This window comes from Calidris pugnax, unplaced genomic scaffold (genome assembly GCF_001431845.1).
Source record: "Calidris pugnax isolate Ruff unplaced genomic scaffold, ASM143184v1 scaffold219, whole genome shotgun sequence".
Lineage (NCBI taxonomy): Eukaryota > Metazoa > Chordata > Aves > Charadriiformes > Scolopacidae > Calidris > Calidris pugnax.
The window spans coordinates 16,910,925-16,926,369 of record NW_015094507.1 but is presented as its reverse complement, the minus strand read 5'-3'; the positions used below and the strand labels follow the sequence as shown (position 1 = coordinate 16,926,369).

General features: G+C 39.5%; 1 protein-coding gene across 1 annotated transcript in view; it reads right to left on the bottom strand.

Annotated features, from left to right (window-relative positions):
* MDN1 (midasin AAA ATPase 1) overlaps positions 1-15,204 on the bottom strand; it is a 92,645-nt gene extending 77,441 nt beyond the window's left edge. The window contains exons 1-8 of the mRNA XM_014964580.1: positions 15,088-15,204; positions 8,920-9,146; positions 8,071-8,295; positions 6,403-6,510; positions 6,131-6,323; positions 3,481-3,693; positions 2,056-2,187; positions 472-575 (exon numbers count right to left, since the gene is read on the bottom strand). Of these exons, the coding sequence (XP_014820066.1) occupies positions 472-575; positions 2,056-2,187; positions 3,481-3,693; positions 6,131-6,323; positions 6,403-6,510; positions 8,071-8,295; positions 8,920-9,146; positions 15,088-15,195 (1,310 nt within the window). The 5' untranslated portion in view covers positions 15,196-15,204. The remainder of the gene's footprint in view (positions 1-471; positions 576-2,055; positions 2,188-3,480; positions 3,694-6,130; positions 6,324-6,402; positions 6,511-8,070; positions 8,296-8,919; positions 9,147-15,087) is intronic.
* Positions 15,205-15,445: the final 241 nt, after the last annotated feature.

Sequence of the window (15,445 nt, the reverse complement as noted above, 5' to 3'; positions counted from 1 at the left end):
GAATCCGAAAGACTCAATTCCAGAAAAAACAGATCAGATAAATAAAAAATAATAATAAAAAAAAAGAACAAATTTATGGAAGGAAGACAAATGCAAGAAAATTTGTTAAATTTGTTAAAGTCTTTGAAGTGAAAATACCTTGTGAATATCAATCATAAATCTGCTTCACACAGTAATTGCTGAGAGAGGCATTTTGTTTTACTGAGGAGTTCATTTTGTAGGGTCCTCCCTGGTAGGTTTTATCCCTTCAGCCTTGGTGAAGTGACCTTTCTGTACGAAGACTGGTTTCACCCAGTAGTAATATAAGGCTGCTCTTAAGGGGAAAATATTCCTTTCACAACTTATACGGCTTCTATTGCCTGTTAATTGGAAATTGCTAAAATACTCCAGCCCAAGTACATTGCACTTCCTCTCTTTGAATTAAAAATCAGGTATCCATGCTCTTAACCTCATTCAACCTTACAAGCCTACCTCCTGGTTGCAAAAAACTGGAATCCCGATGCTACTTTTAAACAGTCACCACGACCAGGAATCAGCAACTCTTTTTTTTCCAGAAGAGGAAGCAGCATAGAGATCTGGAAAAGAAAAGACAATTTATAAATTGCTGTAACAGACAGCATACCCATCCACACTCATTTCACACTTGAGATGCTAGAGCACTTCCACCGAGGGCCACTGCATTGCCAGCAACTGCCATCCCACGGATTGCACTTCCATGTGATGCTAACAGGAATTGAAGAGTTCCCCATAATTTTAATCAGCAGTGGAAGTCACAGGTGTAATGTTTAGCTATCTTCTTTCTTCAGCATCCAGATTTAATGATAAGAGAATGGAAATGACAGTTTTTACACTGCAAATCAAAACTATTTATTTTGAATTGTCAAATGAATTCTTAGACACTTTCGGATCAAAAGCCTTATTTTCTTTATCTGCCTGAACAAAGATGATCTGCTTCTCAAACACACCATTCTCAAACATCAACAAATTTTGGTGTATGCCCTGCTATCCCCAGGAGAATTTGGTATCTCTTTAAAGAATCTATCCTTCCATGCAGAAGGACTGTAATAATGGTGGAAGTAAAAAAAGGGAGGTAGGACCACAACGATCCCTCAGCACAAAGGGAGGCAAGGATGGAGACTTTGATATGAAGAAAGGAGGCAAGATGCCTGCAGGGAGGACCTGAAGAAGGGAGACATGAATGCAGGATACTACTCAGGGCGTGCTTATGATGAGTGCAATGAGCTGAGTCCACAGAAGCAAAATCAGCACATGACCCTCTGGCAGTGAAAAACTGTCTAGTATACACAAGCAGTATTTCTTGGCTTTCTTATAAATTCCTTGAATTTCAGAAGCCTAGAACTCAATAAACAAGCTGTCAGGTTATTCAGCCACGCAAAGGATGCTTTACAGATCAGATATGAAAGAAAACAGCTATCTGCAGAACGTCCAGCACGCCTAAACAGCAAAACATCTCTATGACAGCGTTCTTGCAGAAGACATGCTTTCAGCAGCCAAAACTTCAAAAGGGAGGGATGACAGTCTAACTAGTTGTTCTGGAGCTGAAAACAGGAGATCTGTTAAAACCTACAGTGCTTCATGTAACAACACATTTTTAATATTCAAGCCAGAGGTAAGAAATGTGTAAGAAAAAAGAATAAAACCAAAAAGACACACACCACCACACTTAAAAAAAATAATCTTATTAACAGCACCACTCTAATACAGTGACAATATTCTGTGGTGTTTGGGGCCACATTTGTTTTCAAATATTAAAACATGATTTAAAAGACACATAGCTCACTATCAATGTCAATTCAAATCTGCAGTGAAATTTGGCGTCAGTGACAGTGTCACAACTACTCTAAAACAATGACAAAAACTAACGTGGCATGGTAATATGTGGATGAAGACAAACAGATTAATTCTTTCTAACCCCTTTTAAAGAGGCAGTATTTTCAGCATGCTGCTGCAGAACTCATGGTGGTTAGACTCTAAAAATCAGTAGTATGGGCGCGTTTACGGCCAGTATGTTACAGCAAACATGAAGCTACGTACCACATCCAGAGGAGCATAATCAATATCCTCCAGAAGTATCCAATGACCTTTGGTAACAGCTTGTGTCAAGGTCCCAGGTTGCCAGACAAACTCCCCTGGTACGTCTGTACAACGATACATACCGAGCAGCGTCTACCACAGAGACAATCAGTAAATTAGGGAACTGTTCAATACATCCCTTAAAATCTCAGAGTATAAACTGACAAAAATGACCCAAGTTGGTACAGAAGTAACACTTATTCAGCTTCCACATTACTAAACAATTCATCTGGTAATCTGTGCCCAGCATTATACTTTTTTTTAATTAAGAAAGAAAAAAGGTACAACCCTCCACATATGTAATAATCTAACGGAAACATAGTAATTAAAATGAACCAGGTAATTGGAAGTGAATTTACAGACCTGTGCCACCATAATTAACAATCAATCAACAGTAGAATATAAAAAACTGTCTAGGGTTGCACTGAACTTTGTATTACATTTTTGAAGAGCCTGTGACTAAGCTAGCAAGAGGAATTATAAAGCAAGTTATTCAAAGGTACAAAACCAGTCAAGTGTTGCTTCTTCATAAAGTTGTAACTTCCACATTTAAGCATTCCTTAAATAACTAAGTTACTGGTTTTATTACTACATATTTTGTACCTTGAACTTGATCACTTTTTCTTAATATGGTGGTGTTACTCATCTATATGAAAAGACACTGTTGTGGGGAACAGTTGTGAGATGGTGAAATCAGCTGTTCTATGCAAGTAAAGAACAGCACGTGGCACTCACACATGCTAACAAAACCTTCAGATAGCAGTTCTGGTAGATATTAACCATCTTTGAAAACTACATATAAATTGAGCCAAACAAGATAAATCAATTCAAGCTCAGAAATTACATATGCAAAACCAGAAGAATGTGAAATTATCTTCACCTGTGGTTTTATCTCTAAAGGTTGAGCTCGATCATTATTATCTAAGTGCAAGTGTCCTCAACATCAATAAAGATCTTACTTCATCTCACCTTTACCACAAAAACCTGGGATCAGATTAAACTGACATTAGCTACTTAAAACGAAATAAAAGTATCCATACAGCCTTTGTCACCAGCTTATATAATTTTAGAATATTTTTTTTCCGTTACAAATAAAAAAACCTTTAATTATAAAAAAAATAACAGGGCCCTTCCACACAGAAAAAAATCCTCATAAAACATAAGTTGAATGAAACAGATACAGCAAAATTACACACAAAATTTAAAACCTACTGAAGCTTAACTGTGATTTTTCTGCACATTTATTTATTCTCATCAATAGTAAGACCTATATGACAAAGTTGGTGGCTGTGGAAAGTTAAACATTATCTCATTAGAACATTAAATCCATGATTTAAGTAAAAATTATGCCTGATCATCCAACAATAAAACAACTTCATCAGTTACCTTGCTATCAGTTTGATCTCCAAGCTGGACTTTCAAAATATGAGGAGGCTTTGCTCTTCCTGTAACAGCTGCTAAATATTCGATTAAAGAAGTTTTGCCACATCCTATTGGTCCTTCTAATAAAACAGGGCGCTGATATGCTACAGCAATAGCAAGGTTTTGAAGATTTGTGAAGGCAGATTCAACCAAAACAAAGTGGCTGGTGTTATTTTCCTGTTCAAACATAAAATTTAAGTTACTACACTGGAATTGTTACTTTTTTTTTTTTTACAGGTTGTACAACACAGAACAATTAGGAAAGTGAGTTTGACAACTAGAAAATTTTGGCTTGCAGATCTGTCAACACATACCAAATAAAATAAAGGATTATAAAGCTGTATTTAATGACAGATATTAAAATAGATGTCATCAAAAATCTATTATAGGTGAAACACTTAATAAAGTGTATGTACAATTTGTTCCCAAAGGGAGTTCACACTAAGTACAGGCATAGTAACTATTCAATCATAACACATGTCAATCAAATACAATTTGCAATATAAGTGAAATTAAGTCATCAGAATGGTTCCAAATCACAGAACAAATCGAACAGCTGTTAGATTCAGATGATGATGAATATTAACTGTTGTATTTATTAGATTCAGATGATGCAACTATGAATATTAACTGTTGTATTTACTTCTTTCTGTACAGGCCAAAGCATAAAATCATAAAATTCAGTGCATGGCAAAAAAAAAAAAAAAGGTAAATTCAGTAACATTTTTATCTTATTCAAAGTTCAATGAATGCAGGTTATTTAATGGTAATTAATCAATGTCAAGGATTTTTACTATCCTACAGTCACTTATATATCAGTTACATCAGTATATAGCACAAAAATTAGTGCTTTCCTCCCAAAGGATGCAGAGAAAAGAAATCAGAGTACATACAACACCAAAAGAAGTATCTTTTATTTAAGTTTGATCTTCTTTTCACATATAGTTTCATGGACATCTCTGGTAACAATGCTAGTTTTTAAAAGAATACCTGTTTTCCCTCACAGTTTCCTCCTACCTCTCCATCAGACCTCCTCAGCTGCAACTGGAACCTGCCCTGCATAACTGGAACTACACTGTGTACCAGATCAGTAGCTATTTAAAAAATAAAAGCATGCCTTTGGGGAAGTTGTCTCCTCCCTATCCTTTCAGCAATCCAGTTTATAGCACAGCCTGTCTTCACCACAGCTGCAACAGCACCACCACCAGCACAGGAGTAAGGATCTCCTTAAACATCTCTACAGCTTCCCCTGCTGCAGTGAATTTCAAACCAGACCCTCAAACCTATTTTAAAAAAGCTAGAATACAGCAAATTCAAGTAGAGGAGTTGGGGGAAGAGGGAGAATATGGGAGGAAATTGCTCTTTCCTTACTTCCACTATTCAAGAAATTCTGGACGTAGAAATGAATGAGGACTACCACTCTCCTTTACTTACAGAATCACAGAATGATAAGGGGTTGGAAGGGACCTCTGGAGATCTAGTCCAACGCCCCCTCCCAAAGCAGGTCCCACAGGAATGTGTCCAGGTGGGTTTGGAATGTCTCCAGAGAAGGAGACTCCACCACCTCTCTGGGCAGCCTCTTCCAGGGCTCTGCCATCCTCAAAGTCAAAAGTCCTCCTCATATTTAGATGGAACTTCTTATGTTCAAGTTTGTGGCTGCTACCTCTTGTCCTGTCACTGGGCACCACTGAAAAAAGACTGACCCCATTCTCCTGACACCCATCCTTTAATTATTTATAGGTTTTGATCAGATCCCCCCCTCAGTCTTCTCTTCTCCAGACTAAAAAGACCCAAGTCCCTCAGCCTCTCCTCATAAGAGAGATGTTCTAGGCCCCTCATCATCTTTGTAGCCCACTGATTTGTAGATCAGTGTCGCAAAATTTAACAGAAATACTCAGCTAAGAGCTAAAACTGTACCTAAATGAGAAAAACAGTCAAGAATACTGGCTGCAGCTAAAAAGAACCTGAACAGCTCAAGATGAACAGCATCTCAAGAGAAAACGGTTAAATATTGTTCACTCAAAAATGTTTATGCCCCTCGATGAACTTCCTAAAACTATAAGGTACCGTATTCTGCATTACGCTTCACTCAAGTGGAGAAAGTAAGTTCTTGCTCACCTCCTTCTGCCTTTTTCTGCCTTCTAGAAGCATAAGCAGCAGCCTTGTCTCTTTTTGTTTTAAGAGAAGAACTAAGAATATGTTTGGAGAAAGGCTGTTTACAAGGGGTCTCTATAGCACAAAAAACTACTTCATGTAGGCAAGAACAACTGGGCCGGATCCTGGCTTTACTCAGCTATGGAATATCACCCTAACTCGGACTGGAGATACTATGTAAGGCTGAATATTCTTTTGTAATATGTTCGTAAGAACCACTACATGAAGATAAAATGTAACAGTGCTATTACACCTTCACTGCTTCATTCCACTACAGTTTCTCTGCAGTGTCTATATTATGCCACACTAGCACATATCAAGAAAGCTGAAGATACACATGTTACCCGTAGGATCTCAGTACCTTTTAAGCAGGAAATAGTCAGTTGACTGCATCTAGAGATTCTAAAAATAAATTAAAAAAATAAATTTAAGAGGCACAGATTAACCCTGGGTTTCATACCTGCTCTTCAGAAACCAGCTGTAGTCTAGGAAGCACAATACCACATACAGCGACTACATTTGCGGAGAGGTCGCCCGATACAATATGTCCTTGTGTATACTGCAGCTCTTTCTCCTTTTGCCAAAATGAGGAGTCTGGATTGGCCAAAACAAGGGCTTGTTCCACATTCTGCAGCTGAGATTCTTCTAGCAGCCTGTGAAATCCATGTTTATTAACTCAACTGAAAGCCATCAACAAAAGCAAAGCGTGTTCAAGATTTTAAAAGTTCTTACTTTATCCTGAAATGTATCAGCTCCTCAGGATTAAATATCTTCTTCAGGAAAGATAATTTATGCTCATCATTCATGCATGTAACCAGAGCAAGACAGTTTGAAGTATACCTAAAAATTATATTTAGAACAAAATATGGTAAAACATAGTCTTTAGAAATTTAGTTTGACAACTGTCAATTGTAAATCAAAATACCAAGTTTGGAAAAACATGGAGAAAACCTTCTTCATAGAAATTATTTTAGTGCTATGCTTAACATTCCTTAAGATTAGAGAAATCTCTCAGAACTGAGAAAAGCACTCCTATCATGGCATACTTTGTCATTTATTCACCGACTAGCTAACCTTTCTCTGAAGAACTGAATAGAGTTCTATGATTTACTATATATAAATACAGTAAAGGAGAGCACTTTCCCAAATAAATGAAGGTAAACATATAAGACAATGAAAATCAGGTTTTCTTTGCCTGATTTTTTATTCTCCTCTTAACATTTCCCTTTCAAAATTGCTTTTTATCTCATGCTATTTCTAAAATAACCCTAACATAAAGAACTCAAGATTCAGTGCCAAAAGAAGCCAACAACTCCCAAGTCCTGACTTAATTAGTACATAAAGCTGTCATGCAACGAAAGGACACTTAATACAAACCATAAAATACTTTTCAGTTATTATACCACTGTTCTTACCATACAAGAACAAAGCTTTCAATAAGCTTAGGAGGTGAGGAAGAGTTGCCAGGTAAAGATTGGTTCAGGACAAAATTTAAAAGTCACACCATTCACTTAATATTATTAGATGAACACCCGGTAAACCAATTTCAATCAATGAATTAGAAATTCTATTTCTTTTTTTTAAGACTACCTAAGTGTATGTCATCCTGAAGAGCTTCATAAACGGCTGGTAGATTTGACAACACTCTTGTTCATGCCCATCTTAAATTATACATCTTCTTTTAAAATTACATGCTACTGACATAATTCTGGATTTATGTTTTTAAAAAAAATGAAGACTATTAAAGACCTTTTCTTAAATAAATAAAAGGCACTATCGATACTACTACAGACATAAACAAGGTAGATCACACAACTAGGCTGAAGCCCTGCAAGCAGACACCTAACATAAAACATCTGACCCAAAACTACACGTAAAGTCTGCAACAAGGCCAGTTAGGAAGTGTAGCTTAAATAAGCCAAGCTTTACAGGGACTGAGATATCTATGTATAAGCAATAGAAAAAACCCAACTCTTTAATAACGTATCAAAGCAGAATAGTATAATATATCATTGCAACCTAGATTGAAGCGAGACAATATTGATCTCTACTTTTTTTTCTAGGATAACATGCTGGAACACATGCAATACACCAACAGGCTTACAGTAGAGGTGAAGTGATAAATTCACCATCTCCCATGAATCCAACGCAGGTAAACTAAAGTTATTTGAAAAGATTTTTCCAGACCACAGCTTTAAGCATGACTAAGAGGTAGCCTAGGTTTCTCTCAGTGATAGATCACTACAGCTTTCAAAAGATCAGGTAAGAAGGACAAGTACAAACACCATCAGTACAGATTTTTATGGTATTATTTTGCTACTTGCATGTGAACATTGCTAAATACAATTCAAGATACAGATACCTCTTTTCAATAGAGAAGATCCGGGGGGTTTAACTTACCAACGGACTAAAGTGTCATGACTTCTCAGAAGTGGAATACACACACTCCAGTCCCATAATTCCCGGAAAACTGATTGCTCCTTTTGTAAAAATCTATAGGCTGCCTCCATGAGGTCCCGTAACTTCATTCGTCTGCGCCCGTACCGGACTGTGTTTGCATCTGAGCTCTCCAGGAAAAGCCTCTGGAAAACTGGCCATGTATTCTTGAAATATCTTAAAGCAAATCTTCAGAATAAAGAGAGAGAGAAAGAGATGGAACACAGACATCTAAACCAGAAGAAAGGAAAACAGCCAGTAATAAATACATCAGGCAGAGGTCCTGAGACAGTAATTGACTCTACACTGAGAATTAAGGCCTATATTTAACTTTGTTCACACTTGGGAAAAACAACCACTTCAGCAATCAGCTGAGAACAGATGTTTTACCTTATTAGAAATCATTACTTAATTATCAAGGGGAAACATTAATGCCTTTAGTGAAATCTCTTTGATTAGTCGTTTACTGAAAAAGTAATGCTGATCCCTATTCATTTGACTTTATATTCTGCTGGCTACAAGTCTAATCTTAAATGCAGAGATTTTGGTTGTGAGCAATTTTCATGCCAGCTGTTTTTCTTTTGCCTGGATCATTAAGATGAAAATCACGTTACATCTTACAACGCAATTTAAATAAGCTGCGTTTAAGACTCTAAATCAAAATATGTTCTAAATCATTCTTTCAATTCAAACCACTTCTGTTATTGTGAGAGACAATCCAAACTGTACCACCACCTCTCACCACCAGTGAAGACTGACAAGCACGTACTCAAAATGTTCAAATGTTGCACAAAAAGACATTCTATTACTCACGGCAAAACATCAGGGTGGTCAGCAACCAGCTTGCTCATTGCTACACACAGCCTTTCATGCCGATCATGGTTGATTTGGCCACCAGCTTTAATGGCTTCTGCATTTCTTTCCAACAAATCCAACAAGATTGGCCGAACTTGACGCCCAATCAATAGAGTACATTCTTTATCCAGTAATAATTGTGCTAAAGTATCGAGGATGCATTGCCGATCCTGCTGAGTCCAGATCTAGAGGAATAGAAAGAAAGAACGGGTTAAATGGGAAATGATTTGGACTTTTAACTTCAGAACTATTCACGCAGGATTCACAGCAAATTTTACAGCAACAAATCTTTCAAAAAAGTACTTACTTCACACAACTAGCCATATTTAAGAGAAAATGGGGAACAGAATGAGCGATATGCAGAATGATCTACTAAATAGAGTTACAAAAAAGGACCCCAAATCCTAAATCATATTTTACAGCTGAAAGACAAAGCAAATTATTTTTAATATGCTTTAGAAAAAAAAAATTGGAAAAATGTTATAACTACTAATACATCATTGTTAGTAGAATTCCCACCGATCTCAACAGCTTGGTCTCATGAGACCTACAAAACATTTAAGAATTCAAGTTCTTAGAAAGGGTTTGAGTTGCATCACGTCCACTATGTCTTTTCAAAAAAGCAGCATTCCATCAATCATGATCGTAGCCTTGTTTCCATGTTTCTGATAGCAATTACAGTGAGCAACGAATGCTCTGGCCAAGAAGCAGCATGTACAGTTTGGAAACTGAGATTTATTTTTTTCTTAATTTTATATAACCCCCCTCCCGAACACACTCTCCCTTACATCCCTCCCAACCTTCATAACTTCATTACTGAAAAACTGCAACCCATTTCTGCGTCTTCAGCTCAAAGACCAGAGAAATTCAAGCATATGTTATTATCCAAGCGTCTCTCCCCTTCCATGAAGTTTAGCATACACCGCAACATAAGTGATTTTGATTTGTGAAAAATCAGGGTTATGAATTTGCACTGTAGTGATTTTGCTCTTAACTTTGACGCCCCACTCTCCCCTCCCTTATGCCATCAAGACAGTTTTATCTTTCTTTGCAAACAGTCGTAAATACAACCAGGCAAGGCAGCTTTCCAAACAAAACAAGTACTTACTAAACTCCTACAAAAAACATCCTGCGATTTTGGTAATCTTTCATTTTTAGCAATATGTGCAGCCAATTTCTGCCTCCCCTAGACTTTTTGTTACTGGGATAAAACCTGCTTCTGGGCCTGCAGGTGGGATGGTTTTGCTCTTACAGAGTGCAAAGTTGGTTTTGATCTCCTACCAGTTGTTTATGACCTCCTAAAGTTGTACCACTGTCAACATACTTCTTGAATATATATCTGTTCAAGTTCCTTGGCTTTGCTTTCAAATTTGAAAAGACATTCATTTCTTAACAGCACCTAAGAAATCAGGAAAACTGTAGCATATACACTACAAACATCAAAACTACCACATTAATTGCAAGCAGTTTCTTCTATGTTCCATGTTTATTTTTACAAAACGTGATATAAGTTTATCCTTCTCTCATCTAGCAGAGCAGTGTCAAAAATTAAAAAATCAAAAATTTAAAAATGGAGCTGAAGGTCTGCATTCATCACAGAGCAAGCAAGACACTATTCAACACAAGGGATCAGATTTGGAATGGCAAAATGATTGACAAGCTGTTCAAAGGCAGCATGGCTCAAAAAAATTGGAGACAAATTCCAATTTAAAAAAAAAAAAAAAAGAGTACCTTCTGTTTCCAAATCAATTACATCTTTGGCTACTCAAACAAAGCACAACAGGGTGCTTAATTTCTTAACCAGAGCTTTCAATATCAAATAAAAGGAACAATTAACAGTAAAATAGTAAATAAACAACGTGGTTGAATCAGTAAAATTTGGTAGTTACGTGACTACTGTACAACAAATCCATTCCATCGGCAATTTTCTGAGAGCAAGTGGTTTTTTAATCATTGTGTGTAGTACCCTTAGGACATATAAAACTGTTCAAAAATCACAGAGGCAACATTCTCGTTCTACAAAGAGACCGTCTGTTTGATTACAGAGTTTTTCAGAGTCTAATTTAAGAATTGTATGGAAAAGAAGAATACTGTCAGAGGGTTTTTTTAACTAAAGGTGGTTTTGTGAAATACCCTTTCTGAATCAATAGTAAAGGGCACCTGATCTGAAAGTGTTTAATTCTAGTGTTCAAATCTGGGATAGTAAATCTGTGCCTGCAAACAGCCAACAGCTGCTTTATAAAGCATCACAAAAGACTGTTCCTCCAAATATAAAATAAATACACACATTGTGTATTATTAATGAAAGAGACATTAAATAGAAGGACAGCCAGGAGTGAGACCTGGAGTCAAACATGATCCCAGTTGCTTCTCTAGCATCATCTTGCACACCTCCTTCCCAGCCTGCACAGCATGCTTACTCGATGCTCACAAGGTACAGAAATCTTTGTTAAGAACTGGCTTAATCCAAAATCCAAGATTATTAAGAGAAAGGATCACAGCAAGGAACAATCTGGGCCCATGTGAAAGCCACACTTCTGATCGTGGCTTGTAGGGGGCTCCACAGATTGTTAGACCATGCATAGATGTGATAATGGGATAGTTCTCAAGGGTGGGAGAGTGTAAGAGCCATACGTGGAAAATCCTTCTTCCCCTCCAACACAGAAACACATGTTCTTGGCTCCGTTCCCTCACACATTAGCTCTGTCCTTGTGTGACTGTGCAGCAATCAGTTTGGCAAGATGATCCAATTTAATCCTTCTTCCACAGTCTTCCACTGGGTGGGAAAGCTGAACGGATTTTCCACATCAGCACACTCATTAGGTTCAGGGTAAGAGAAGAAGCAGAAAGGTGTGGGTTGGCCTTGGGAACAGGCAAAAAGAAAGCTGAGCAGGACCGCTTTTTTTGGCAGCTGTCCAGTTCAGTAAGATAGAGCAAAACATAGAATCATAGAATTGTCGAGGTTGGAAGAGACCTTTAAGATCATCTAGTCCAACCATCAACTTAACTTTGATAAAAAGCCATCACTAAACCATGTCACTAAGCACTATGTCAACCCGTCTTTTAAATGCCTCCAGGGATGGTGCCTCAATCCCTTCCCTGGGCAGCCCATTCCAATGCTTAATAACCCTTTCCGTGTAAAAAATTTTCTTAATATTCATCCTAAACCTCCCCTGGTGGAACTTGAGGCCATTTCCTCGTCCTGTCGCCTGTTACTTGGGAGAAGAGACTGACCCCCACCTCTCTACACCCTCCTTTCAGGTTAAGCCACGTGAGCCTGTGCTCTTCTTATAGCCCACATACTTCAAGAAAAAAAAAACAAACACACTGTAAAGAGGCAGGAGGACATGCAGTCTCACAAAGAGTATAAGATAACTTCAACTACCTGGAGAACAAACTAGAACTTCCTACATCTCCTCCAGCACATGGTTATTTGATAGAGTTGGACAGACCACTCCTTCAAGGATAGTGAGAATTCTCTCTTTGACTTCGTATCAATGTATTTATTAACGTACTGTCTCCCAAAAAAATCACAGCTCTTCAAAAACTAGAAGCAGAAGGAGATGAGAATATGCTCCGGGATGGAAGCAAAAGTGCAACATCCTTTATTTATAATGCTACATGATGTGAAGCCTAATTAATCTTTCAAATAAAAAGCTGAAACGATATTTTTGGAAAAAACCAGTCTGCCTTAATTGCCAGGACATCAGGACGTTTTTCTGACAGCCAATGAGAAGCTAGATGAATTTGGGACACCTAGGTCACCCCTTTTTCCCTACATTTATTAACAAAAAAAAAGGAGTAAAGGCACTTTTCAACATCAAACACTAAGACTATAAATAAGAGCTTGGAGTTATTATTAAAACAATTTTCACTCCTACATAGAAAAATGAAAGATGCCATGCTAAAACAGCAACAGAGTAGAACAGGAGATCCAGAATGGTGTCCTCGAGATCTCCAGATCACTTAAGATGGTTCCATAGACTAAATAGAGAAAATATCCAAAAAGGACATTTATTCATGTATTTGTATCTTTCCATATATACACATTGGTGGATGCGAAGGGCAGAAAAGAGCATTTTTATATTAAGGTTCCGTTCCAACTAGTATTTTAGCCTTCACATTGATGAACCTCTCTACTGGAATTACACCATCACAGGGAGCCGAAATACAAGCATTTGCACAAAATCTGCATTTGGAATTCTACACAGGAAGACATTGTTTGCTTAAATTATCCAAAAAACAGAAAGGCAAGAAACAAAGACTTGTTTAGGAGCTTTTAATCCCATTTTCCTCATTGAGAACACAGACATTTGCTGTACCTTTGCAGAGTTAAAGGTATACATATATTTTAAAGAAAAAGTTCTATTCCTATGACATACTGATGCGCAGGGAACAGATCTTCCATCACTACATAAAGTGCCTTACTATGACTTTCAAAAGACTGTTCCTTACTTAGTTGTGGGCAAATTCCATTCCGTTCTGGAACACTGAAGAAATCACCAGAAAGACAGAGTGAAGCTGCAGAGCAAAGAGAGCTCTAGATTTCCAGAACACGTGCTTCCTAAGTTAGAAATGAAGCAACTTATCAGAAATCAGGTACAATTACTCATGCCAGTGGTTGTTTAACAGGAGGATAAGCCTAACATACTCCTAGATCTGTAGCTTCCAAGCTTGGAAATAGCAATTCAGTTTTCAAAAAAAACCGTGTCATTATTCATTAATGTGCTGTTCCAGACTCTCTGTACATAATCACTCTAATAATTTCCACAGAGCAAGACTTTTAAACCCAAAGTATATCTCAAAACAGTCGCCAGAAGGGAAAGGGCACAGTCTCTTTCCCAGTCTCTGATTTTGGTGACTCACTTGGGGTTCACCGCTCCATCTGTCTGCTACTTCATGTTCCCGCATCATCCCCACCTCTCTCTCTCAGCTAGCTATTTCTCTTGAACAGTAGCTCTTCATCACTGCTTCTCACCAATTCACATCAACTCTCCAATGCAAGAATATATATTCCTTTTAATTATATTTTGATCCTATGATTTGTAGTGACAGAAGAAAAAGCCATCTGTCTACCAACGGAACCTTGACTATGACTGTGAAAGCCTTCCCCAACCATAACCAAGAGACAGTTAATTCAGACTGAAAGCCAATATTCTGAAAAGAAAAAATAAAAAATGATGATTTAGACTTTTAATCTTTAAGCAACTGGGACGTTTCCTAGACACTCAAACAGAAATATGGATTTTAAGCCCCGAAGTGTGTACACAACTTAGAGCTTTTGAAACCCCTATAATGGAAAGTATTAATAATATGAAATCTGATGTATTGATATCCTGTTATTAACATGTCTTCAAGTATTTCAGAGACGGGAACGAGCTAGACCTCAGCTCTCCTAGAAGGCAGGTGTGTGTTTCACAGTTAAGGCTGTCAAAGCACGAAACTGGTGAAAACGGGAACGTGTTTCCAGCATCACTGTGATTAAAACAAAAAAAGAAGCAAACCCCAGAAAAATCCAGCCCTCTGTCTTTTTCCCCCACACATGCTTCTAACCTAGACGATTCTATGATTCTATGCTGGCTTCAGGCAATTAAAGACGACATGCAAATATAGCATCAGGGTAAGATGCTGAAGTTAAGGCAGTAGATAACTGTGGCGGTGCTCGCTGACAACATGCCATCCCTCCCTATAGCGCTTTCAGAGTCACCTTAAGGGACGTGGAAGATACTCAAAGGGCAAAACCGCCCCCTCAGGAAGCGCAACAGGAGGGGTCCCAGGGGACCGGAGAGGACCCGCCTCACGGGGCTCCCCCCGCACGACCCCCCAAGGGGCGGGGAGGGGCAGAAACCCCACCAAGCGCCCACAGACGGAGCGGGTGACAGAGGGAGCGGAGAGAGCTGCCCCCGCCGGGCGGGAGGAGGCCGGGGGGTGGCCGGGCGGCAGACAAAAGCTGCCGGCAGGAGATGGCGGCGCGGGGGGAGAAGGCAGCACCGTGCGTCCCCTCCCCTCCACGGCGGGCCCTGCGAGACCCACCCGGAGGGGGACGGAGAGAGAGGGGGGGAGAGGACGGACCCGGAGGCCGCCGCCGAGCCCCGTGACACCCCCCCCTCCCCGGCCGCCGCTCACCTGCTTCGCCAGGAACCGGCTCAGCTCCGCGCTGCTCTTCTCGTTCCTGCGCGCCACCAGCTGCAGCGGCTCCGCCAGGCGGAACCGCAGATCGGCCGCCGCCGCCATCCCTCCTCCTCCTCCTCCTCTTCCTCCTACTCGGGAGCGCGGGCAGCGCCTGAGGAGAGCAGCGGGGCCGCGCGCCCGGCAGCACGCACCGCGCGGCACGTGGGGCGCGCGGGACGGAGGCGCCGCGCGGCGCCAGCTTCCGCTTACATGGGCGCCGTCACCCGCCCGCGACGTCGCCACGGGAAGCGCGGTCTAGGGTCGTCCCTCCCATCCCCACACCATCACGTGACGGCACCCCCGATGCTAAACT